Source organism: Chlorocebus sabaeus, chromosome 20 (genome assembly GCF_047675955.1).
Source record: "Chlorocebus sabaeus isolate Y175 chromosome 20, mChlSab1.0.hap1, whole genome shotgun sequence".
Classification (NCBI taxonomy): Eukaryota; Metazoa; Chordata; class Mammalia; order Primates; family Cercopithecidae; genus Chlorocebus; species Chlorocebus sabaeus.
In genome coordinates this window covers 24,045,823-24,073,287 of record NC_132923.1, presented here as the reverse complement: position 1 = coordinate 24,073,287, position 27,465 = coordinate 24,045,823, and the positions used below count along the sequence as shown (strand labels likewise).

Below are 27,465 nucleotides of genomic sequence, written 5' to 3'. Positions count from 1 at the left end.
TAAAGTCCCTTATCTTATTTTACCATATTTACACATTTACTCAGCTATTATTATTCTAGTGATTGGATATTTCATTATCAATTATACTCAAGTATTTATATTTTATTTGAAATTTGAAAATACTTGAATAATACTACTGAGATGAGCCTATTAGAGTACTTAACATGCAGTAGGTGCTCAATAAATGTCTGCTAAACTGAGAGCTATTCTGGGACTTCATTAGGCCAGGAAGTTGACCGCTTAGGGCTGGATACTAACCCAGGAATTTCTGATGTAATATCCTGCATTAGTAAGGGATGACTAATTTTGTGCTGAACCAAGGTCAGCTATAAATTTCACTTTTAAAACATAATGATTCACAGAGATTACACCTAAGCTTCCTTCAACAGCTATATTTTAATTTTTATTTTACTATATTCAGAAAGTATATACCAAAACACAAACTCATTAAAAATCCAGAAAATTTCCAGAACCTTGAGCCTTGTTTAAAGTAAAAGCACATCAAAATGGAAATTTTAAAAGGTAGAAACATTAGAAACTGTAGAGAACATTGTGCTTTCAGCACCCAAAGAATCAGTCAGCAATCCCCTTTGCCCTGTCCCTCAGCTGTGAGAGGCCAACTTCTTCTTCTTCCCAACTTCAAATCAAGAGAAACAAACCCTGGTATTCAAGAAGGTGGGAAACACATACAATACAGCAAAGTTAATAATATTAGCTAACCTATATAGCATTTTATGGTTTATAAAGAACTTTAATTTATATTAACTCATTTAATTCTTTTCAGTAACCGTAAGAGATAGTAGTATTATTCTCAGTTTATAAGGTAGAAAACTGCATAGCTTTAGTAAGGAAATTTCCTGAAATATGAGATTTTTATACTGTAGGAGAGACCTAATTATTTCTTTCTGGATTGCTTTCTGTAGATTCATTTGTCAGTCAATGTTTGGCTAACACATCAAAATAATAGATGACTGACTATTACAGAAACACTCCCTTGGAACGAAAGTTCAAATTTCATCACTGGCTTGTAGAGAAAAATTTATCAGAAGGCATAAAAGACGACTAAATAGCTATGTGAACTAGGGGAATAGTTCAACTCTGAACTTATGAGGTCCATAAGCAAATTCCAGAATGCGGTAAGTCATATCAAGGTTGAAGGAAAATTAAAAACAAAAAACATTAAGTACTCCTGGGTATTAAAACTCCATATTGTTAACAATTTGTTCATTCTACCACAGCCACAGACAGAAAAAATACTCTAAGAACATAAAATATAATCAAACAAAACCCCCCAGCATATTACCCCTCTCCTACCTTCTGGAGTTTGCACCCTATATGGAGTTGGAATTCATAAAGTCTTGCCAAAAACAAACTGGTCTTATAGCTTATGGCTTTGACAACATGATAATAACCCTGATTTTATTCATATTACTATGTAAAATTGGCCTTATATTAGACAACCTTTGTAATAATTTACAAAGGAGGGCATTATTTTAGGCTAAATGTATTAGCTTAATATAATACACTCTTGCATACATCATGACGTTCCATAATTTAAGGTCCATTCTTTTGCCTTAAATATACTTGTTCCCATTAAAATGGAAAGACAATAAGTACAACTACCACTACCACCACTTTAGGAAGAAAAATAAAATTTCTCTCATTAATGACATCTTAATTGCTAGAGTCAATGAATTCTTCTTAGTATCTACTTTACCTATTATCTCACATATTCCTCCGTACTTGGAAATTTCTTCTTCCTTTTAGTTCTAGGATATCTAGTTTTAGTTATTGTCCTGTCTCTCCGACAACCTCTTCACTGAATCTTCAACTCTTTCTGCCACTCATTCCTTAGACATTTCTAAGGAATGCACCCATGGTTCCACCCTCAGTTCAATTGTCACTGCATACAGTTTTCCTTAGTGATTTCATTTATGCCTAGGACTTCTTTTGCTACTTAGAAAATGATGACTCCCAAGTCTGTTTTTTGAGATGTACAGAGGAAGATATATGAGGACCACTGGCAATTTTATTTATACAACCTAATCTTGTCTTAGGCCACAGCTGACTGGACAAGGAGTAAACACCTGGATAAATTTCATTTTTTCTCTCTCAGAAGTTTTAGAAGTGGGATTGAGGCTGGTTGCAGTGGCTTACACCTGTAATCCCAACACTTGTTGAGGCAGGCAGATCACTTGAGCTCCGGAGTTCAAGACCAGGCTGGGCAACATGGTGAAACCTCATCTCTACCAAAAATACAAAAATTAGCCAGGCATGGTGGCACATGCCTGTGGTCCCAACTACTCAGGAGGCAGAGTGGGGAGGATCTTTTGAGCCTGAGAAGTTGAGGCTGCAGTGAGCCGTGAATGTGCCACTGCATTCCAGCCTGACAGTGAAATCCTGTCTCAAAAAAAAAAAAAAAAAAAAAAAGAAAAAAAAAAAGGAAAAGAAAAGAAAAAGTGAGATTGAGATACTATTCATTCTGTATTGTTTGCCTGAACTCATGACATGTAAACAGAGGGCTATAGGGGCCTCAAGTTTGACCACATAGTCTATGAAGAAAGCCAAACTGTAAAGAGAAAAGATATAAGAATGAAGTGGATACACTGAGAGAAACAGCAATGACAGATCACAGAAAGAGAAAATGGGGCTGGGGAGGGAGGAAAGTAAGAATAGGAAAGACTGAAAAAAGCATCTAGGGACAGAGATATTCAAATAATTGATTCCTGGAAATCCTAATGACTTTCTAGTCCCCAGTTCTAGTCCCTTACGAAGTTCAAATATAATTGTTGATTTTGAGTTCTCTGATAACCCAGTGTTCTTCCAACAAATCACTATGTATGTTTAAGCTAGTTCAAAGTTGCTCTCTATTACTTACGCCTACAACATTCACTAATTATAAATATTATATGTTTACTTTATAATCTATATTATATACATAACTTAAAAATACATCTATACCTATATATTACTTAGAGAGATAAAATATAGACTTGTATGTATATGTGTTAAGATTATACAAGAAAATATTTAAGCATATAAATTTCTATATATGTACACATATATATACACATATACAGGTATGCATGTATATATGGATGAGATGTTACACAGGAAACACAGTCAAAGCTTGAACTTATTTATTTCCCCAACCCCTATTCCCAAACTGGCTCCTCCTTCTATAGGATAGATTTACCATTCTCCAAGTCACCCAAGTCAGAAAATTGAGAATCATTCTTGACCTCCTAGAGAGCTAGGCGCTCTCTCTCTCTCTCTCTCTCTCTGTCTTTCTTTGACAGAGTCTTGCTTTGTCACCCAGGCTGAAGTGCAATGGCACGATCTCGGCTCACTGCAACTTCTACCTCCTGGGTTCAAGCAATTCTCCTGCCTCAGCCTCCTGAGTAGCTGGGATTACAGGCGTGAGCCACCATACCTGGTTAACTTTTGTATTTTTAGTAGAGATGGGGTTTTGCCATGTTGGCCAGGCTGGTCTCGAACTCCTGACCTCAAGTGATCTGCCCAGCTCAGCCTCCCAAAGAGCTGGGATTACAGGCGTGAGTCCCTGTGCCCAGCCCTTCTCAAGCTTTCTTATAATATATTCTATACATGTAGCATTTAACACACTGTCCATCATCTTTTTTTTTTTTTTTTTTTTTTGAGACAGAGTCTTACTCTGTTGCCCAGGCTGGTGTGCAGTAGCGCAATCTCAGCTCACTGCAACCTCCATCTCCCAGGTTCAAGTGATTCTCCTGCCGCAGCCTTCCGAGTAGTTGGCATCACTGGCACACACCACTATGCTGGGCTAATTTTTTGTATTTTTAGTAGAAATGGGGTTTCACCATGTTGGCCAGGCTGGTCTCGGACTCCTGACCTCAGGTGATCTGCTCGCCTCAACCTCCCAAAGTGCTGGGATTACAAATGTGAACCACTGTGCCTGGCCTGTCCATCATCTTTTTATCAACCTTATCAGCAGCCTAGGAGTTCAGAATAGGGTGAGAGGGAGAAGGCACTAATATTTAGCATTTTAGTTAAGTATTTACAATGTGCCAGCCATGTTTATAAGAATACATTAATGAATTTGATTAATTCAACCAATATTTATTGAATAACAATTTTTATGGCAACCATTATAAGAGATACAGGAACAATGGCCAGGTGCAGTGGCTCATACTTGTAATCCTAGCACTTTGGGAGGCCAAGGTGGGTGGATCACTTGAGGCCAGGAGTTCGAGACCAGCCTGGCCACCATGGTGAAACCCTCTCTGTACTAAAAATACAAAAAAATTAGCTGGGTGTGGTGGTGGGCGCCTGTAATCCCAGCTACTCTGGAGGTTGAGGCAGGAGAATCACTTGATCCTGGGAGGCAGAGGTTGCAGTAAGCCGAGATGAGGCCATTGCACTCCAGTCAGGGCAACAAGGGAGGAAACTCCGTCTAAAAAAAAAAAGAAAAAAGAAGAGAATCCTGGCCTTCAAGGAGTTTACAGTCTAAAAGGGGAGATTAAGAAGTACATAAAGCACTCTGAGAATTCAGAGAAGGAAGAGATCACTTAGCAGATAAAGGAAAATAAAAAACACTAGGAGAAAAACACCAGCATACTCAGTTTGCCATAATCTCTCCTAAATTTTCATTTATCAGTTTAAACTTATCAACTAATTAAGTTTGACAGTTGTAAACCTGCAACTTTCCTTCCTAGACTTCAGTTCTAATGGCTCAGTATTGTAAAAACTGTAGCACAGGTTTATATCATATAAGAAAACATGGTCCTAGTGTTTACAGCCTTCGGCAAGGTTGCTTCTCAGCTAAATCATAAAAAGAGAAGTTAAACAGAAATGTACTAGTTTACAGAAAAAAGAACAGATGATAAGGCAGCTGAGACACAAAGTGTAGACTGTTCTTTTGAGAAGCCTGGCTTCCTAAAGGCAGGAACTAGACTGAAACACTATCAGCAATCATAATCCTACATATTTCTGGTTCTCCTTCTAGTTCTTTGGCTGCTCTTTTTCAAATCGTTCTTCATAAAGATTGTTTGGGTCCTTTGCCTTTCTATATACATTTTAGAATAAGCTTGTTACTTTGTGTGTGTGTGTGTGTGTTTGTGCAAAATCCCTCCTGGGATTTTGATAGGGATTGTATTGAATCTATAGATCAATTTGGAGAGAACTATCATCTAAATAATATTGGGGCCAGGTACGGTGGCTCATGCCTGTAGGCTCAGCACTTTAGGAGGCTGAGGCAGGTGGATTTCTTGACCCCAGGAGTTCGCAACCAGCCTGGGCAACATGGCGAAACTCTCTTTCTACCAAAAATACAAAAATTAGCCAGGCGTGGTGGCACGCACCTGTAATCTCAGCTACTCGGGAGGCTGAGGCACGAGAATCGCCTGAACCCAGGAGGCGGAGGTTGTAGTGAGCTGAGATCTTGCCACTGCACTCCAGCCTGGGCGAGAGTAAGAGTTGGTCTCAAATAAATAAATAAGTAAATATAATTGGGTCTTCCAATCCATCCATATGGAATGTCTCTCCATTTATTTAGTTTTTCTTTAATTTCTCTCAGCAATATTTTAGTGTACATGTCTTAAATTTCTTTTGTTAAATTTATTCCTAAGTAGTTTTTGTTGTTATTATGATTGCTACTCTTTTCTAAATTCAATTTTCAGATTGTTCATTACTAGTACATAGATATATAATATTAGTATATTCATCTTATATTCTACAACCCTGTTGAACTCATTTATTAGTTCTAAGAGTATTTTCATTTTTATGGATTTCTTAGGATTTCCTATATAGAAGATCATGTCACCTTTGAATAAGGAGAGTTTTACTTCCTCCTTGCCAATACGAATGCCTCTTATTTCTTTTTCTTGCCTGGTAACACCAGCTAGAACCTCTAGTAGAATATTGAATAGAAGTGGTGACAACAGATATCCTTGTCTTATTCCCGATCTTAGGGGGAAAGCATTCAGTCTTTTACCATTAAGTATAATGTTAATTGTGGGTTTTTCAGGGATTTTTTTAAAAATCAGGTTGAGGAAGTCCCCTTCAATTTGTCGTTTGTTGAGATTTTTTCTTTTTATCTTGAATGAGAGCCAGATTTTGTCAAATGCTTTTTCTGCATCTATTGTGCTTTATTCTATTAACTATGGTACATTACATTTTCAGATGTTAAACCAAACTTGCATTTGTGAGGTAAATCCCACTTGGTCATGGTATATAAGCCTTTCTCTATGTTACTGGATTCAGTTTCTTAATATTTTGTTGAAGATGTTTGTGTCTATATTCATAAGGGCTGTTGTTTTATAGTCTTTTTGTATCATATTATCTTTGGTTTTGGTATCAGGAAGATACTGCTCTCATCAAATGATTTGGGGAGTATTCCTTCCTCATTTATTTTCTGAGTTTGTGAAGGATTGGCATTATTTCTTTTCTAAATGTTTGTAAGATGACAGTTCTTGTTAATATCTTTAATCTTGGTGTCCTTTGTTGCATCTAGCACAGGGTTTTGCTCAATAATTATTTGGAGATAAATTGAATTAGACAACTACATCCCAGAAGTAGCTAAAATAGTATTTAAACAGTGTCCTGAATTTCAACCAAAGGCACTTTTAAAATGGAGAATACTATGACAAACAATCTAAACTTAAAACTACTTGTAAGTTTAAGAAAACTAAAATATTTACTTACTAGGTAATAGCTCTCTATCAGCCATCTCTGTGCAGCTGGGATAAGGGTAAAATAGATGTCCTTTCTCTAACGGGTGTGGAATCATTCTAAAAGCTGAGAAAAAAAAGCTTGTGTTGATACTCAATTCTGTCTCATTTACCATCCTATACTATAGATCAAAGCTATTTTGGAGACAAATTTATATAAAAATTTCACGTATTATTTTATTTTCTTTTTTAGTGAGACATTTAGATACAAGAAACAAAGTAAGCAAAAGAATGAATAAGGGGAAGGATAAGATTTATTTAGATAATAGTGAACGGTCTAGTCTGGCTGGAGTAAAACTATAGGGAGTGGTAGATGAGACTGGCTGGGTCCTTCTTTGCTTCAGTCTCCTCATTACAAACACAATTGATAATTCCAAAGAAGAATTGATAATTCTGCTTCTTACAGAAATCTTCATATAACTGGTATGTATATAACTGTTGTGGCCATTACTACTGGCAACCTAAAATAGTTTTCAATGGCTCCTAACTTCACATGTGTGTTTCACCAAAGCTTTCTATGAGCAGATTTTTTTTTTTTTTTTTGAGACGGAGTCTTGCTCTGTCGCCCAGGCTGGAGTGCAGTGGCACGATCTCAGCTCACTGCAAGCTCTGCCTCCCAGGTTCACACCATTCTCCTGCCTCAGCCTGCTGAATAGCTGGGACTACAGGTGCTTGCCACCACGCCCGGTTAATTTTTTGTATTTTTAGTAGAGATGGGGTTTTACCATGTTAGCCAGGATGGTTTCGATCTCCTGACCTTGTGATCTGCCCACCTTGGCCTCCCAAAGTGCTGGGATTACAAGCGTGAGCCACCGCGCCCAGCCTATGAGCAGATCTTAATCTAGATCAGGGGTCACCAAAGTATGGCCCTTTGGCCAGGTCTGGCCCACTAGGTTTTTGTAAATAAAACTTTATTGGAACATAGTTATGCCATTCATTTACATATTGGCTAAGGCTGTTTTCATGTTACAAGAATCAAGTAGCTGTGAAAAAGACTGTATGGCCCACAAAATCTAAAATATTTACTATTTAGCACCTTACAGGAAAAGTCTGCCCACCCCGATCTAGATTATCACCAACTACTGTAGATTTATTAAAGAAGAAATCTTTATTGATCTATTCCATTAGCTAAGTACATAAATCTTTAACACTGTCAATAGGTTCTTGGAAACTGTGACTTTAAGTGAAATGTCATATAATAAATGAAAATTTTACCATAGGCTAACTGATATAAACAAGTCAAGTTCCTTGGTCACAAAACATCACCAAACTTCTACATAAAGATTCAAAACACTTCTTATATTAAACATTGAAATAAATGTGAGCTATACATACATTTAAGATTCATAAAAACAGGATCATTATTTATCCAATTATTTTAGTTTAGGGTCAAGCATGGCCAGAGCCTATCATGGCAGCCCAGGGTGCAAGGCAGAAACCCACCCTGGACAAGACACCATTCCAGTATACCACTCGCACACACCCCCACACTCACTCATACTGAGACAATTTCGATACACCAATTAACCTAATGTGCACATCTTTGGGATGTAAGGGGAAACCCACACAGGCATGGGAATATCTTGCAAACTTCACACAGACAATGGTCCTGGCTGGAAATCTGTTTTTTGTTTTTTTTTCCTCAATAACATTATAATAAATAATGTTGAATGAAACAATATTATTTAAGGGCCTGCTGTAGTCATCAAAATTGTGATAAGATTTTTGTTTTTCCTTTCGTGTTTGGCTCTATAAACTTTTGTCACAATTTAGACTTTATTTATTTATTTATTTATTTATTTATTTATTGAGAGAGAGTTTTGCACATGTTGCCCAGGCTGGAGTGCAATGGTGCGATCTCGGCTCACCACAACCTCCGCCTCCCAGGTTCAAGCGATTCTCCTGCCTCAGCCTCCCAAGTAGCATGTGCCACCACGCCCAGCTAATTTTGTATTTTTAGTAGAGACAAGGTTTCTCCATGTTGGTCAGGCTGGTTTCAAACTCCCGACCTCAGGTGATCCGCCTGCCTCAGCCTCCCAAAGTTCTGGGATTATAGGTGTGAGTCACCATGCCCAGTCTAGACTTTATTTTACCACAATAAAAAGTAGTTGTTTGTCCAAAGTCCGTAGACCAAATTAGTAAATTAGTGATAACACTAATAAATCATTGATCATGATTCATGACAGTATAAATCAAAATCATTGATCATGATTCATGAAATACAGTATAAATCATAAGTGGTTGGGCACGATGGCTCATCCCTGTAAACTCAGCTCCTTTGGGAGGCGAAGGTGGAAAGATTGCCTGAGGCCAGGAGTTCAAGACCAGCCTGGGCAACACAGCAAGACCTCATCTCTACATACAAAGTAATAAATTAAATAAAATCATACACTTATTGAAAACCTATCTGCCAAGCAGAATACCAGGCAGTGAAGACACATACAAAATGAATGAGATAGAATATCTGCTTTTGAGGAGCTTATGGACTACTGGAGAAAAAGCAAAAGTAAATTGAATTACTCAAAGACATCCAGTTTCTCAAGTATATAATCCCAGTTTTATTAATCTTTTCTTTAAAAACACACACACACACACACACACACACACACATACACACACACATATATATTAGAGAGAGTCTTGCTATGTTGCCCAGGTTGGTCTCGAATTTCTGGCCTCAAGTGATCCTTCCGCCTCAGCCTCCCTAGTAGCTGGAACTACAGGTATGAGTCACCACACTTGACTCATCAATTGTATTTATATCGTTATTGTCAAGCCACAGTATCTGGCCTTTAGCAAATGGTTAATGCAGAGGTTCCCAAATTGGTTCAAGATAATTTCACTTGTTAATAGTGAGTCCAAACAACTTAAAAAATTTATGTCCTAATAATTTAGCAGCAATTTGGAAAAAAATACACATAAAGTTAAAAAAAAGAATCAATAAATCAATTTTCTTATTTCATTTTTAAATGACCATAATTTCTTACTAATGAGATATAGGTATAAGCCTGTTAGACACTGTACGACTTCTCGAAACTTGGAATCACATTGGACACTACCATCTTCATTTCCTATTTCACATTGATTTTTGTGTGGTACTTCTTTTAATCACAGCAACTAACAAAACTCCAGCTTGCAAAGATGTAATGATATTGAAAGGAATGGAGAGTGATCTAATGTTGAAACTGTGAACTGTCTGGAGCTAATAGTTTAAGTAATATCTGACAGATGTCGAATTATTATTATTATTATTATTTTTGAGACAAGGTCTCACTCTGTCACCCAAGCTGGAGTATAGTAGTGCCATCTCGGCTCACTACGGCCTCGACCTTTTGGGAGGCCTCAGCCTCCCAAAGTGCTGAAATTACAGGCATGAGCCACCGTACCTAGACTTGAATATTGTATTTTTGTGTTTCCATTGAAAATTTAAAATGTTCTACAGCATTCTTGTGAATTGCTGCAACATCCAAGGTGCCTCAGAGTAGTTTGGGAACTGTGGGAGGTTAACCAATTTTAGTGAATAAGCGTTGACTTTATTTTTGAATTTCTATTAATAGCTGTGGTGTACTTTTCAAAAGAATTATGTGAATCCTACAGGTAAAATGTTTTAATTAAGCTTCTTTACTTTCTTGGTGGTTATAAGAAGCAACGATTAAGAGATCGGGTAGTTAGTTTAAAACAGTCCAATTTATTCTCCAAAGAAGATACATAAATGGCCAATAAACACATGAAAAGACCTTCAACATCACAATCAGGGAAATGCAAAACACCACCACAATGAGATTCCACTTCACATCCATTAGGAGAGCTATTATTTAAATAAATTAAAAAACCCAGAAAATAACAAGTGTTGGCAAGGATGTGAAAAAATTGGAACGCCTTGCTGGTGGGAATGTAAAATGGTGCAGCTGCTATGGAAAAAAACACTACTGAGCTTCCTTAAAAAAGTAAACATAGAATTTTATGATCCAGCAATTCCATTTCTGGGTATATACCCAAAAGAACTGAAAGCAGGAACTGGAACAGGTATTTGTACACCAATATTTGTAGCAGCATTATTCACAATAGCCAAAAGGTAAAAACAACCCAAGTTGAATGGGTATCTGTTCATTAACAGATGAATGGATAAACAAAATGTGGTATATACATACAATGAATTATTCAGACTTAAAAATGAAATTCTGACACGTATTACCAATATAAATGAATTTCAAAGATATTATACTAAGTGAAAAAGGCCAGACAAAACAGAACAAAAATTACATAATTCCACTTACATGAGGTACCTAGAGTAGTCAAACTCATAGAGACAAAGTAGAATGGTGGCTGCCAAGGGCTTGAGGGAGGCAAGACTGGGGAGTTATTATTTAATGGGTACAGAATTTCAGTTTGGGATAATGAAAAAGTTCTGTAGATGGATGATGGTGATGTTTGTACAACACTATGAACGTACATAATGCCACTGAACTATATGCTTAAAATAGTTAAAACTAAATTTTATGTTGTATATATTTTACAATAAAGAATAGGTTGATATTAGTTATGAAGAAAATAGCTCCATGTTGTATACATATGAAAACAAAATAAAACAAAAAGAGACCAATTTTTAAAATATTAGAATAGCCCAACCACATTAAAAAAGTTGTAAGTCAAAGGGCCAAGTTTTCATTCTCTTTCCTTACAAATATGTAACTTAAATGAACATATGGCAGAATACCATAACAGTTTCTCACTCTGCTTTTGTGGGATCAATATAACATTATGCATTTCTACCAATAAACCAAATATCTCATCACTGATTACCGTTTGAAACCAATCTGAACAACAAATCCTTATGGAAACCCAGACAATCTCATTTAAAAAGACTGCCTGTGAATGCAATGAATAGTTAGATTAGTGTTCCTTTTGGAAAAGAATACTTACTGCCTTCCCATGTACACTGTAACAGATTAAGAGCACCTTCTATTCGTTTCCAGTGCTGAAGATGAAAGAAAGCATAGGCAATTGCTTCACTATCACCCCGTTTCAGAATGTGTTCTGGAGGTAAAATTAAACTTTTCATCTCTAATAAATACTGAAAAAGTAAAACACACACATATACACACAACAGAAAAAAGAAAAATTAAACTGTGTTAAATTCAAACACCCACAAAACTGTAGATTCGAAGTGTTAGAAAGTCAACCTGATTTTTTAAAAACTAACTGAAATGACATGAAGATTCTACTGATAATGTGTATAAAATGCTTATATACGCAAGTTATGAAAACCAGAATATTTCTATAGGTAAAAATAAGGTGATAAATGGCATATGTGTGGCCTGGCTAAATACAAAATGGAAACTCGAGCTGAGGAGGTAATATGAGAGCAACTATTTATTTTTCCAAAAACGAATTAAATGTAAAAATTACACATTTTTTTTTTTTTTTTGAGACGGAGTCTCGCTCTGTCACCCAGGTTGGAGTGCAGTGGCTGGATCTCAGCTCACTGCAAGCTCTGCCTCCTGGGTTTATGCCATTCTCCTGCCTCAGCTTCCCCTAGTAGCTGCGACTACAGGCGCCCGCCACCTCGCCCGGCTATTTTGTATTTTTAGTAGAGACGGGGTTTCACCGTGTTAGCCAGGATGGTCTAGATCTCTTGACCTCGTGATCCACCTGCCTCGGCCTCCCAAAGTGCTGGGATTACAGGCTTGAGCCACCGTGCCCAGCCCATATTTTTTATTTTTAAAATTTATTAATTTTTTATTTTTAATTAAGCCATTTCCTACTGAAAAGAAGAATATAAAAGTTACGAAATCCAATATTGGAACAAAAAAACAATATTTGTGGAAACATTCAATTTTTTTTCTCTTATTTACATTTTATAGGTGAAAGAACTTAATTGTGGAAAAGTTCAATTAAATTCATATTTACTAAGTTCAAAGCACTGTGGTTGTTAGGGAATACCAAAGAACACTCTGCCTGTTCTCTGGAGCTACATAATGCAATGGAAAAGACAGATTCCTTAAGTGAATAATTATAACAAGACTATGGTGAGTACTTTATTTGAGGTAGAAACAACGTACAAGGCCAAGCGCAGTGGCTCATGCCTATAATCCCAACACTTTGGGAGGCTGTGGTGGGTGGATCATGAGGTCAGGAGATGGAGATAATCCTGACCAACATGGTGAAACCCCATCTCTACTAAAAATACAAAAATTAGCTGGGTGTGGTGGTGCCTGCCTATAGTCCCAGCTACTCAGGAGGCTGAGGCAGAAAAATCGCTTGAACCTGGGAGGCGGAGGTTGCAGTGAGCCAAGATTGAGCCACTGCACTCCAGTCTGGCGACAGAGTGAGACTCTGTCTCAAAAAAAAAAAAAAAAAAAGAAAAGAAAAGAAAAGAAAAAAAAATGTGCAATATATGGGAATACAGATAGAGGTATTAATTTTTTAAATTTAGTTTTTAAATAACAGTCTTTATTGAGATGTAATTCACATACCTTAGAATTCACCCATTTAAAGTATATAATTCAAGGATTTTTAATATAATCAGAGATATGTGCAACTATCGCCAAAGTCAATTTTAGAACATTTTCATCACTTCAAAAGAAAATCCTGTACCCTTTAGTCACAACTCACTTCTCCCCTACTCCCCCAACCCCCTTAAGCAACTACCAATCTATCTTATATCTGTATAGATTTGCCTATTCTGAATATTTCATACAAATGGAATCATTTTGTGACTGGTTTCTTTCACTTAGCATAATGTTTTCAAGGTTTACCCTTGTAGCATGCATGGTACTTGTGCCTCATTTCTTCTTATGGCTGAATAATACTGCATTTTATGTATGGTATATATGTTCTGTTTATCCATTCATCAACTGACAGATATTTAGTTGTTTTTAGCTTTTGGCTATTATGAATAATGTTGTTATAAACACTTGTGTATAAGTTTCAGAATGAACATATGTTTTTGTTTCTCTTGAGTAAGTACCATGGAGTAGAATTGCTGAGTCATATGATAACTCTATGTTTAGGAAGTATTATGATTTAGGGGCTAGAAATAAACCACTTGATGGGATTTGACCTGATATTTACAGATAGGTAGAATGTGGATGAGCGGACTGGGGAGTGAGGAGAACAGCAGGAGGGCATAAACAAAGCACAGGGCCATCCTGAATAAAGGCACTGAACCAAGAGAGCACAGTGCAGGATGCATTTAATGTGCCCGTTAAAGAAGCTGTAGTCTACCAATTCTTCTTCAGTTATGAATCTAAATTCTATCTTAAACTCCTAATGAGAATACTTGTACTAATATTATCATTTATAACAAAAGCAGTGTAATCACAGTTGCTATACCAATCAAATGTACTTGTTATATGTAGAAAGATACAAAGTTAACTATTTGTACGGCATCTTTACTATTAGTCAACTTAAAACCTTTAAAAACTTATTTAGTTAGCTAAATACTATCTCCAAAGACTGAGACCAGAATGCACTTGCCCTTCTAGAATAGGTTTGAAATTACCTCTTTGGTTCTAAACAATTTGATATCAAATTATGTGTCATAAGATACAAATTATGTTAACTTCTCTTATAAAATATAAAAAAAGAAACATTCCAGAGGTGTCTCAAAAGATACATTCTCAGATTTCAAATTCTAGTTCCTCAGGTTGTTATACAAACTAATGGGATAACATAAATTAAAGAGCTGAATTTGTGAAACACTTTGTAAAACTGCTACAAGCAGTAAGACTCTAGGAAGACTCTTAAAAACAAAAAGCTGTAGTGGTTTCAAAATTTAAGCCTTAATTTATTTAATCAATATACATGTACTCCTCATATTGTATCTAAAATAATTTTTTGGTTTATGAAATGTACCTTTCCAACAATTACTAAGTTTAATACCCATCTTTAATTACTCTTACTCTTGATGTCTTTGGCTCTCTTCTCAAAGTGTAAGAATGTAGTCTGCTCATCAATTTATTTTAGCAGATGTCACAAACTATGAGATTATTTACTAATCCAGTTTGGGGACTTAACATTTCCCATTCAGTTTCTTAAAGGAATGCAGCAGAGGTTGTGTCCTGGTCAAGCAAAGCCCATTTGATGCCTGGTTGGGTTCTCTCCCCTTAGTGCTTTGGGCCTATATTCAGGAGGGTAATATTCTTTCTAATCCCCTCTAATCCTTGCCCATTTTTTTAAAACACAGTAAAAGATCACTCACACCAGGCGGCTGTGGGAAAATGGACTCAAATAGCTGACCTCTGACATGACTCCTTATGTTCTTTGCAAGCGCACTAAGAGCTTCTTCAGTAGGAAGCAAAGAAAATGTGGCAATCACAGTGGAATTGTCATCATAAAAAGAATACTGAGTTTTCAGAAGAAAACTGCATAATACTTAACCAGGTTCTTTCTATTAAAATTCTGTTTCATTTCACAGACAAAAGACAAAATATCCCAAATCATTTTCAGTGAATTTTAGAACTCAGAAGCCTTAAACTCCATCATGTTAAGTATTTAGTATATTCGTAACCATTTAGCAAATGTAAGCAAAGATATTCAGTTAACAATTATTCAGTAAAACTTATATTACAAAAAATATCAATTTGATGTGAAAAAACACTTTTATTTATTTTTTTTGAGATGGAGTCTTGCTCTGTTGTCCAGGCTGGAGTGCAGTGGCTCAATCTTGGCTCACCACAACTTCTGCCTCCCGGATTCCAGTCATTCTCCTGCCTCAGCCTCCTGAGTAGCTGGGACTACAGGCACGAGCCACGATGCCAGGCTAATTTTTGTATTTTTAGTAGAGACAGGGTTTCACTATGTTGGCCAGTCTGGTCTCGAACTCCTGACCTCGTGATCCACCCGCCTCAGCCTCCCAAAGTGCTGGAATTACAGGCATGAGCCACTGCGCCTGGCGAAAAAAAAAAAACTTTTTAAAATAGCAACTATATACCTAAATTTTTACTGTTTAATAATCTAAGTGATAATTCAGGTGGTAAACACACATGGCAAACTTATTAATAAATTATACTTCAAGATTTTATATTTAAAATATTTTCTATTTAATCATTTTAAAAATCTTCCTTGGCTGGGCACAGTGGCTCACGCCTGTAATTCCAGCACTTTGGGATGCCAAGGCAGGTGGATCATGAGGTCAAGAGTTCAAGACCAGCCTGGCCAAGATGGTGAAACCCTGTCTCTACCAATGATACAAAAATTAGCCAGGCACAGTGCTGGACAACTGTAATCCCAGCTACTCGGGAGGCTGAGGCAGAGAATTGCTTGAACCCGGGAGGTGGCAGTTACAGTGAGCCAAGATTGTGCCACTGCACTCCAGCCTGGGCAACAGAGCAAGACTCTGTTTCAAAAAGAAAAAAAAAATCTTCCTTATGCTAGCTTATTTTTTATTAAAAATAATTATTTGTTATTTATTATTATTGGTGGTCCTACCCACCAGCAAATATCCTTTCCAATTTGACTTTAAAACAAAGCAATTTTTCGGGCCGGGTGCAGTGGCTCACGCCTGTAATCCCAGCACTTTGGGAGGCTGAGGCAGGCGGATCACTAGGTCAGGAGATCGAGACCATCCTGGCTAACACGGTGAAACCTTGTCTCTACCAAAAATACAAAAAATTAGCTAGGCGTGCTGGCGGGCGCCTGTAGCTACTTGGGAGGCTGAGGCAGGAGAATGGTGTGAATCCGGGAGGCGGAGTTTGCAGTGAGCCGAGATCGTGCCTCTGCACTCCAGCCTGGGCGACAGAGCAAGACTCTGTCTCAAAACAAAAACAAAAACAAAAACAGAAAAGCAATTTTTCAATTCCTGATTAGACACTGAAATAAAAGTTGACCCCCAAAATATAAGAGAAAAATTTCAATTTAAGGAAAAGGTGTATAAATTATAAGATTATTATTTTATCTCCTTCACAAACTGCTACTCAGGAATTTCCGCTACCCAGCATAGGCTGTAACTTATTACACTATAAAAACCGTATCCTTAAAATTGTACTACCACGCCTAGCATATTATACGAAAAGCAAGTATTAAAATACTTACTGGCCAAGCATGGTGGCTCATACCTGTAATCCCAGCACTTTGGGAGGCTGAGACAGGCAGATCACCTGAGGTCAGGAGTTCGAGATCAGCCTGGCCAACATGGTAAAACCCCGTCTCTACTAAAAATACAAACAATTAGCCAGGCGTGGTGGTGGGCACCTATAATCCTAGCTACCTGGGAGGCTGAGGCAGGAGAATTGCTTGAACCCGGGAGGTGGGGGTGGCAGTAAGCCGAAATCGTGCCATTGCACTCCAGCCTGGATGACAAGAGCGAAACTACATCTCAAAAAAAGAAAAAAAAAAATTATTAACTGAGTTAATCTGATAAATACAGCTGAAATGTCTTCAAATTCAAATTTATATTTTAGTTTTTACCAAAGATATATTTTAATTATCTGGGAAAACTAAAACCAAATATAAAAACAAAAAACTCTACTACCCAGACTTTAATTTTCTAAGAAGAATATAAAAGATTAAAAACTGACAGATGATTTTTTTGTTTTTTTTTCTGCTTAGTAAAGTATATGCTCAGTGTACAGAAATGGAAACATAACAAAGCTAAGTAGTAGAAAATAATATGTTTGGAGAATAAAAAAATAGAGAAACTAAAGACAGGGCATGGTGGCACATGCCTGTAGTCCTAGCTCCTCAGGAGGCTAAGGCAGGAGGATAGCTGGACCTCAGAAGTTTGAGGTCCCTGCCTAAAACAACAACAACAACAAAACACAATAATCTGATGTTTGTCTAGATTTCTTTTTTTATGCATAATACATTTTGTACCTCCCTTCCTGTCTCTATACAGATCTAACTTTTTTTTTTTTTTGGAGATGGAATTTTGCTCTTGTCCAGACTGGAGTGCAATGGCATGATCTCGGCTCACCGCAACCTCTGCCTCCTGAGTTCAAGTGATTCTCCTGCCTCAGCCTCCCGAGTCGCTGGGATTACAGGCATGCACCACCACACCTGGCTAATTTTGTATTTTTAGTAGAGATGGGGTTTCACCATGTTGGTCAGGCTGATATTGAACTCCTGACCTCAGGTGATACGTCTGCCTCAGCCTCCCAAAGTGCTGGGATTACAGGTGTGAGCCACCCGGCCAATCTAATATTTTTAATTGTTGTATGGTATCACATTTAAAGCTGAGTTATTTCATAATATAGTAAATACGGTCATGGTAAAATCATACTGTCATCTTTAAAAGGTAAAAAATGGTATTATTAAGCAAAACTTGTAAAATAGTTATGTAAACTGGCTTAAAAATTTCAAGAAATGATGGTTCTAAAATTTTACTTTTTTTTTTTTTTTTGAGACAGGGACTCACTGTGTCACTCAGGCTAGAGTGCAGTGGTACGATCATAGCTCACTGCAGCCTCGACCTCCTGGGCTCAAGCAATCCTCCTGCCTCAGCATTCTTAGTAACTGGGACTACAGGCACACACCACCACATTTGGCTAACTTTTTTATTTTTTATTTTTGTAGAGATAGGGTTTCACTATGTTGCCCAGGCTGGTTTCTAACTCCTGGGCTCAAGTGATCCTCTCACCTTGGCCTCTTGAAGTGCTGGGATTACAGGTGTGAGCTGCTGTGCCCAGCCTACTTTCTTTAACTTAGATAGACTTTTAAAGCAATGCAGTTCTAAACTACAGACATGTCTGTTTCCCAGTGTTTACCGAGTGTCTATATAGACTAGGAAGAGTATTGGACATTAAATGATAAGACAAGTACCCTGCTTTTGTTCACAGGGAACTAAGGGAGAAACATATAAACAGGCCAATTAGAAAAAAAAAATATGATTGAGGTACTGAAGAAACAGAGAAGAGAAAGCCGTTATCTCTTCTTGGGAAAACTAGAAAAAAACTCCTTATAAAGGAGACAACAGATGAGCAGGGTCTTAAAGAATGAGTAGAAATTTGCCAGGTAGAGAAGACAATGGCAGTGGGATATGTTGAGGCATGACCAACCCAGGGAACAGTGACAATGGACATAATGAGCAAAGCAGAACTGGCAAAGAGTAAGGCTGGAGACAGATACTGGCCCAGAATATGAAGGACTTTTATAGGTGTAATACTAAGAGGTTGGTCCTTATCCTGTAGGCAACTGGGACCAAGCAGAGGTCTTTTAAGACTTGATATTTAGGTAGATAACTCTGGCAATAGCTGGAATGGAGAAGGGCTGATGGCAGAAAGATGAGTGAGGAATCTGTTCTAATAGTCCACACAAGAGATGGTAAAGTATTTGAGATTTTTTCTATATCTATCTCTATATGTTTAGAAATGCATAGAAAATGTCTGCCAATATATACACCAAACAGTAGCAGGTGGTTACTTCGGAGAAGTAGAATTGGGAGGGAGAGAACAGGAGGTTTCCACTCTGTAAACGTTTGAAGAGTCTGAATTTTTTAAAAGTACCTATTACTTTTGTTATAATAATAATAATAATAATAATAATAACAACATATTTTAAAAGTACAGGTAATGAAGGCAAACAAGGGTCAGTGACAGGGGGATGAGATAGATGGCTAGATCTGAAAAACATTTCAAAGGTTATAATATGAGTTGGTAATTTGGAAATGGCAGAGGTAAGGGTTAATGAAGAGGATAATGAAGCCATAAATCAAAATATATAAATAAGCGAGAGGCAGTTTGGCAGTTTGAAGAAAAGACTTAACAAATTTTTAAAATTCTGTTTGAGACACATTAAAGTGTTTGAGGTACCTATCATGTGATTTCCACAACTAGATGAAAATGCTAAGTCAATGGACAAAAAAAGCCAGAGATAAAAGACACAGATTTGGAAATTATCAGCAAATAAAATATAGCTGATGACACAAACCAAAGCTGGGACCTACTATGTGCTACCGGACCTTCCATATTACCTCTGAATCAGCCTATTGTGTCTGTAATGAGAAATTGCTTGGGACAATTTTAACTAACAATCAACTATGAACAATACATTCAAATGAGTAAAACAAGAGAGTTTAGCCTCTTGCTCTTCACTAAAAATAAAATTATTAAGGCTCCTTTGGAACCTATGGTTAAAAAGACATAATGATGTATGGTCTAGTGGTTTCTTTTATGACTCTAAAGCCCTATCTGTGCTTACACTCAAATTTACTTTAATTTTGAACTGCTTTGATCTTTATAATTTATCTTTAGATTACTTTTTTCTATTACTTTGTAAATCTTACAACAGCTTTTGACCAAAAGCAATATAATTCTGACCTGAAGTAATGATAATGCTTTATAATCTTCGTCTTAAAAGCAGAGGTTAAAGAAAAATCTCTCTGAAGGCATCTGAAATTAAGGTACTTTGCTCTTGATCAGTCATGCACACAAAGAACCAATTTATCTCTGCAATTAGTTTTCTCAGTGCACATTCTATGAGATTGGACAGGCAGGGCGAATGCAGAGTCCACATTGGTATGTATTGGGGGAGACTAAAGACAGTTCTCATATAGAAAACAAACAGAACTGCTATGTGAATAAACTGAAAGAAAACATAATACTACCTAACAGTTTCAGGAGCAAAGTAAAGTGACTTATACTGAAGGGAAAAGGAAAGGAGGCTGGAGAGGGCATTTGCTACAAGAAACCTCCTTTCCACATCATCCTACAGAGCCACACCTCAAGATATAAGCATTTCATATCTCAACTCTTCTACTTAGGCCACAGTACAACACAAGGGAAAGGCAAAGGTTTCATTGTGCTCTAAGTCTGGGTCACAGACTTCAGCACCACTTCTCCTTTGCTCTCTTTACTCCTGCTATGCCACTCGGAATGTCAACTGAGCACCTGTTTCCCTTTTATCTTTTATATATGCCGGCGCTATGATATAAGCAGTTTAGCCAATGAAATGCAAGCCTGCTGCTAAAGAGCTACTATCAGCCGGGCGCAGTTGCTCAGCACTTTGGGAGGCCAAGGTGGATGACCTGAGGTCAGGAGTTCAAGACCAGACTGGCCAACATGGTGAAACCCCATCTCTACTAAAAATACAAAAATTGGCCAGGTGTGGTGGCGGGCACCTATAATCCCAGCTACTTGGGAGGCTGAGGCAGGAGAATCATTTGAACCCAGGAGGCAGAGGTTGCACTGAGCCGAGACGGTGCCATTGCACTCTAGCCTGGGCAACAAGGCAAAACTCCATTTCAAAAAAAAAAAAAAAAAAAAGAGCTACTATCTTCTAGGGTGGATAAGACTTGTAACATTCTATGGGCTTCCATTTCTGATCAACCAGAACAGATTTTACCTTCTACGCACCAATTTATTTTTAAAACTTCCCCTGCACGTAAAAGTCTCCAGGTATAGTCTACTTTCTTGGCAGCACAACACTAAAAACAGTTTTATTGTAAAATAAGAAATAGTAGTTTTTATTTAATTATTATTATTGAGACGGAGCTTTGCTCTTGTTGCCCAGGCTGGAGTGCAATGGTACGATCTCGGCTCACTGCAACCTCTGCCTCCCGGGTTCAAATGATTCTCTTGCCTCAGTCTCCCAAGTAGCTGGGATTACAGGCGTCCACCACAATGTCTGGCTCATTTTTTAAAAAAAATATTTTTAGTAGAGACAGGGTTTCACCATGTTGGCCAGGCTGGTCTCAAACGCTTAACCTCAAATGATCCAGCCATCTCAGCCTCCCAAAGTGCTGGGACTGCAGGTGTGAGACACCAAGTCCAGCCAAAATAGTAACTTTTAAATGTTACAGATAACATATTCCTAAATATGTACTCCAGTTACAGGGATTTACTAAACATACTTTCGTTATTGTTTTGTTTCTTACTGCTCTACTTTACTCTTGCCCGAAGGGCTTCATCTGTAAGACACAAATAAACTGTTTTCAGGGTATTGTAACTAATTTAAATTAGTTATTACCTAACTATGATTATGTTATTAGCTAATTCAAATTAGTTAATTCCTAACTGTTTTCAATATCTTCACCATTACCTCATCTCAACAAAGGAATCCCCCAAACCTTATACATTCCAAGGCTACAAGCACTAAAATAACATCCACAAAGAAGCAAACACTGGAACAACTCAAAGAAGATGGGCCAGGCACAGTGGCTCATGCCTGTAATCCCAGCACTTTGGGAGGCCAAGGCGGCTGAATTGCTTGGGCCCAGGAGTTCGAGACCAGCCTGGGCAAATGGCAAAACCCCATCTCTACAAAAAATACAAAAATTAGCTGGGTGGCATGCACCTGTAGTCCCAGCTACTCAGAAGGCTTAGGTGGGAGGATAACTTGAGCCCACCAGGCTGAGGCTGCAGTGAGTCATGATCATGCCACCACACTCCAGCCTGGATGACAGAACAAAACCCTGTCTCAAAAAAAAAAAAAAAAGGCAACAGAAATAAAGTGACAACCACCATGATAATCAATAATATTGCCTGACACTCAGACACCGTGTTAAGCACTTCACATACATTATCTAATTTAATCAGAAGGCATTATATTTTTACAATGCTTTCCATGCTAAGTCAAATTCTTTTTTCTTTATTGAGGTATAATTTTAAATACATAGATCTTAAATATGTAGCTTGATGAGTTTTGACAAATGTAGGCAAGTAATGCCCAAATCAAGACATATTTTCTTTTATTTTTTTTTCTTCCTTTTTTTTTTTTTTTTTTTGAGACAGAGTCTTGCTCCGTCACCCAGGCTGGAGTGCAGTGGCGTGATACAGGCTCACTGCAACCTCTGCCTCCTGGGTTCAAGTGATTCTCCTGCTGCAGCCTCCTGAGTGGCTGGGACTACAGGTGCATCCCACCATGCCCAGCTAATTTTTTGTATTTTTAGTAGAGATGGGGTTTCACCATGCTGGCCAGGCTGGTCTCAAACTCCTGACCTTGTGATCCGCCCGCCTCAGCCTTCCAAAGTGCTGGGATTACAGGCGTGAGACACTGCGCCTGGCCATCGAGATATCTTCTTTCACTCCAGGGAGTCCTCCTTTCCAGTTAATGTCTCACCTGACCACCTGAGGCAAACAGTGTTTTCATTTCTACCACCGGAGATCACTTTTTGCCTTTTCTTGAACTTCACATAAACGAAAACATTCAGTATGTACTTGTTTATATGTCTATTATATATTATATGTATATATTTTTGGTTTTATTCATGTTTTGCTTGTATCAGTAGGTCTTTTTATTGCTGAATACCACTGTATTGTAACTTATTTATCTATTTACCTATTGGAGGACATTGGGATTGTTTCTAGTTTGGGGCTATTATAAATAAAACTGCTATGATATTCATGTTCAACTCTTCTTATGGACATATGATTTCATTTCTCTTGGGTATATACCTTGGAGTAGGATTGCTGGATCACAGGTTGAAGGATATGTTTAATTGTATCAGAAACTGCCAGTTTTCCAAAGTGGTTGTACCATTATGTAATCTTAGCAGCAATGTATGACAGTTCTGACTTCCACATTCTTACTGATATTTTATCAGTCTTTTAAAATTTAGTCATTCTGATAGATGTGAAAGAATTACTTCATGATTTTATATTGCATTTCTCTGATAACTAATGATGTTTACCACTTTTTCTTTTTTTGCCTGCTTCATTTTACCTTCATATAAACATCTCTTTATGTGTTATTGGACATACCAATATTTTCTTTTGTAGTATCTGTTCAAGGCTTTTGCCCATTTTAAAATTTTGTGTTTTTTTATATGTATATATTTTAGATGAGTCCTTTGTCAGATAAACATATTACAAATATTTTTTTCCTGTCCATGGCTTGCCTTTTTGTCTTCTTAACACTAAGATGAGCAGACTTTTAAAATTTTGATAAAGTTCAATTTATAATTGTCTTTTCTTATAATTGCCTTCTATGTCCTAAGAAATCTTTCTTTACCCCCAGCTTTCAAAGCTAGTCTTAGATGTTTTGGTCTAGATGTTGTATAGTTTTAGTTTTTAAATTTAGATCAACGACACATTTCAAATTAATTTTTCTGTATGCTATGTAAAAAAATTCATGATTTCCCCTACCACATTTAGATATTCAGATGTTCTAGTACCATTTGTTGAAGAAGTTCCATTTCCCCATTGAATTGCATTGGTGCTTTTGTCAAAAATCAATTGACAGTATATATGTGGATGTTTTGTCACATGTATGACAGTATATATGTGGATCCATTCTGTGATTTTTTATAGTAATTATTTTACATTTGAACATAAAAAATTTAGAAGAATTCAACTGTAGTATGCTTACTTTAACAAATATTACAACAAAATATTACAGCAAGCTATTGTTAGATCTTAAAGTTGGACAACATTATTCTAACTGATACGTGAAGTGTCATACCAAGAATAGTTACATCTATAGTAGATCACTGACACTCATGGATCTAACATTTACAATTTCTACTCTTTGTGGAAGCTCTAAATACCCATGATTTATAGCAGCCATCATTTTGCTAAGGCACAAATTTGAATAATGTACTTTGAGGCTTGTGCACACATGTGAATGATGTACCTAATGAATACATCTAGCAGCCTCTTCAGTATCCGTATCTCAGCAAGGTTTGTGACCCATTCTCATGTTTACATTTCATAGGTGAAAATAAACATAATAGTGGTATTTTCAAATATGGATATTCACAATGGTTCTGGATCACATTAATCAAGAGTGTCAATGGTCTATGTAATAATAATGTTAAAGAATACCTTATAATAAAAAGATAAATAGAATACCTTTAATTTAAAAAAACAACAACAACAAATTTAGGCCAGGCACAGTGACTTAAGCCTGTAATCCTAGCACTTCAGGAGGCTGAGGCAGGAGGATACCTTGAGCCCACGAGTTTGAGATCAGCCCGGGCAACAAAGGGACACCCTGTCTCTTATAAATAAATAAATATATATTTTATATATATATATATATATAAATTAAATAAAAATTTAAAAATATGCAACTTGAACATATATCTGTCCAAAGAGAAATACAAACAGCCAATAAACATATTAAAGTGATGCTCAAATATCATTAGTCATTAGGGAAATACAAAACAAAACTACAATGAAATGTCATTTCATACCCATTGGGATAACTATAATAAAAAAGACAGATAATAGTAAGTGTTTAGACAAATGTAGAGAAACTGGAACTCACACATTGCTGAGGGAATGTAAAATAATGCAGTTACTCTGCAAAACAGTTTGGCAGTCTCTCAAAAAATTAAACAGAATTACTTACGATCTATCAGTTCCACTTCTAGGTGTATACTCGAGAGAAGTGAAAAATCTATGTCCACACAAAAACTTGTACATGAATATTCACAACAGCATTATTCATGCTAGTCAAAAAGTGAAACCAACCCAAATGTCCATCAGTTGAATGTATAAACAAAATGTGGTACGATGGAATAGTATTCAGCCATAAAATGAAGGAAGTACTGACACATGCTACATTATGCTAAGTGAAAGAAGTCTGACACAAAAGGCCACCATTATATGATTCAATTCATATGAAAACTCCAGAATAGGCAAATGCATAAAGACAGAAAGTAGATTAGTGGTTGCGAGGGAATGGGGGGTGACTACTAACAGGTACTTCTTTCTGGAAAAGATTCCAGAATTAAATAGTGGTAATGATTTTACAACCTTGTTAATATACTAAAAAGCACTGAATTATATTCTTTAAAAGTGAATTTTATAGTATGTAAATTATCTCAATAAAAAAGACAGTATCGGCCGGGTGCAGTGGCTCACGCCTGTAATCCCAGTACTATGGAAGGCCGAGGAGGGCGGATCACAAGGTCAGGAGATTGAGACCATCCTGGCTAACACGGTGAAATCCCGTCTCTACTAAAAATACAAAAAATTAGCCGGGCATGTGGCACGCGCCTGTAGTCCCAGCTACTCAGGAGGCTGAGGCAAGAGAATCGCTTGAACTTGGGAGGTGGAAGTTGCAGTGAGCCGAGATCGCACCACTGCATTCCAGCCTGTGTGACAGAGGAAGACTCCATCTCCAAAAAAAAAAAAGAAAAGACAGTATCTATAAAACCATTTGATGGTTGGATAAGAAAAGTATGAGATACCAGAATGAATGAAACAGAATGCTGTGGAATATTTAGAATATATGAAATATTTTCTACTGAAAATAAAACTGACAATTCATGTAGTAGCTGAAAGATACACAGATACACAACCTTTTTCGTGTTTGGCAACTAAAAAAAAAGTTTACTGAGCCAAAGCCATAGCTCAATAATGAAAAATAAGTCAAAAACCATGAACACACGCTGTTCTAATTTTTTTACTGTGGTACTATCAGTTACTATACACTGAAATTCATTTAGTAGAATAAAAAAAACTATACAAGCTATCAATATTAATGAAATACCTAAAAGCAAATTCATTGCCCGAAGAAATGTAGATGATATTTCTCTATTGCACTTCTAATAGTTTCCAGCTTTAACAAATTGCATAGCTCTAGACCTACAGCCATTTCTGTTGTAGTTATGTGGAAAGTTGCCAAAAATATTTCCTGCTAAAACAGCTATATCCTTTGTCATTTTACTGCTAAGATGCATACAACCATTTGCATAATAAATTTGAGAGAATAAAATATGTATATATACACATACATTTGAAATGTCACTGTTACTTAGGTTGAATAAGTTAACATGACTCACAATTGAACTGTGAAGAAGAAAACCCCTAAATCCCTTTATGTTTGCTTGCTTCCAGCTGACAGTCAGGAATAGAGACCATTAACAGGAGAAAAAGAGGGGTCTGTACATACTTCATCAATTGTTAAACCCTAGCAAAAACAGCCAAGCACAAATTCCAGAGCTCTCCCAGTTCATATAACATCAATGTTATTTAAGTGAGATATTATTCAGGTTGGTGAAGCTTAAAATTTCTCCAAAAATCTGGCCAGGCATGGTGGCTCATGCCTGTAATCCCAGCACTTAGGGGGGCCAAGGTGGGTGGACCACTTGAGGTCAGGAGTTCGAGACCAGCCTGGCCAACACGGTGAAACCTCATCTCTACTAAAAATACAAAAATTAGCTGGGCGTGGTGGCGCACGCCTGTGGTCCCAGCTACTCAGGAGGCTGAGACAGGAGAACTGCTTGAACCCGGGAGGTGAAGGTTGCAGTGAGCCGAGATCACCCCATTGCACTCCAGCCTGGGTGACAGAGCGAGACTGTCTCAAAGAAAAACAAATTATCCAAAAACCTTAATAATTATTGTGTTTGATGACACTCGGCTTAAAGGGTCTATCTACAAACAATAGTATCAGTTTATAGCATCACTCTACTTAGCTGGATATTTTGAAATAGCTGAATTGTCAAGTGCTTTGATATTTAATTGAGGGGAAAATGGGTAAATTTCTACCTATAAATAAAAATGATGTTAAAATGTTAAAGTGTATATGTGTGTATGTATATCTGTATATCTCTCTCTCTATATATATATATAGTTTTATTTATTTATTTGAGACAGAGTTTCACTCTTGTTGCCCAGGTTGGAGTGCAATGGTGCGATCTCGGCTCACTGCAATCCCCACCTCCCAGGTTCAAGTGATTCTCCTGCCTCAGTCTCCCGAGTAGCTGGGGTTACAGGCATGCGCCACCACGCCTGGCTAATTTTGTATTTTTAGTAGAGACGGGGTTTCTCCATGTTGGTCAGGCTGGTCTTGAACTCCTGACCTCAGGTGATCCACCCGCTTCGGCCTCCCAAAGGGCTGGGATTACAGGTGTGAGCCACCACGCCCAGCCTCT

General features: G+C 37.2%; 1 protein-coding gene across 15 annotated transcripts in view; it reads right to left on the bottom strand.

The window, feature by feature from the left end:
• ST7L (suppression of tumorigenicity 7 like) overlaps positions 1 to 27,465 on the bottom strand; it is a 102,555-nt gene that overhangs the window by 25,900 nt on the left and 49,190 nt on the right. For 9 of the 15 annotated variants that reach the window (XM_073008481.1, XM_073008480.1, XM_073008477.1 and 6 more), the window contains 2 exons: positions 11,631 to 11,781; positions 6,682 to 6,774 (listed from right to left, as the gene is read on the bottom strand). The exons of 2 other annotated variants lie outside the window; for them this stretch is intronic. In XM_073008481.1, the coding sequence (XP_072864582.1) occupies positions 6,682 to 6,774; positions 11,631 to 11,781 (244 nt within the window). The remainder of the gene's footprint in view (positions 1 to 6,681; positions 6,775 to 11,630; positions 11,782 to 27,465) is intronic. 4 more of the 15 variants (XR_012089982.1, XR_012089981.1, XM_007977547.3 and 1 more) reach the window with 2 other exon arrangements.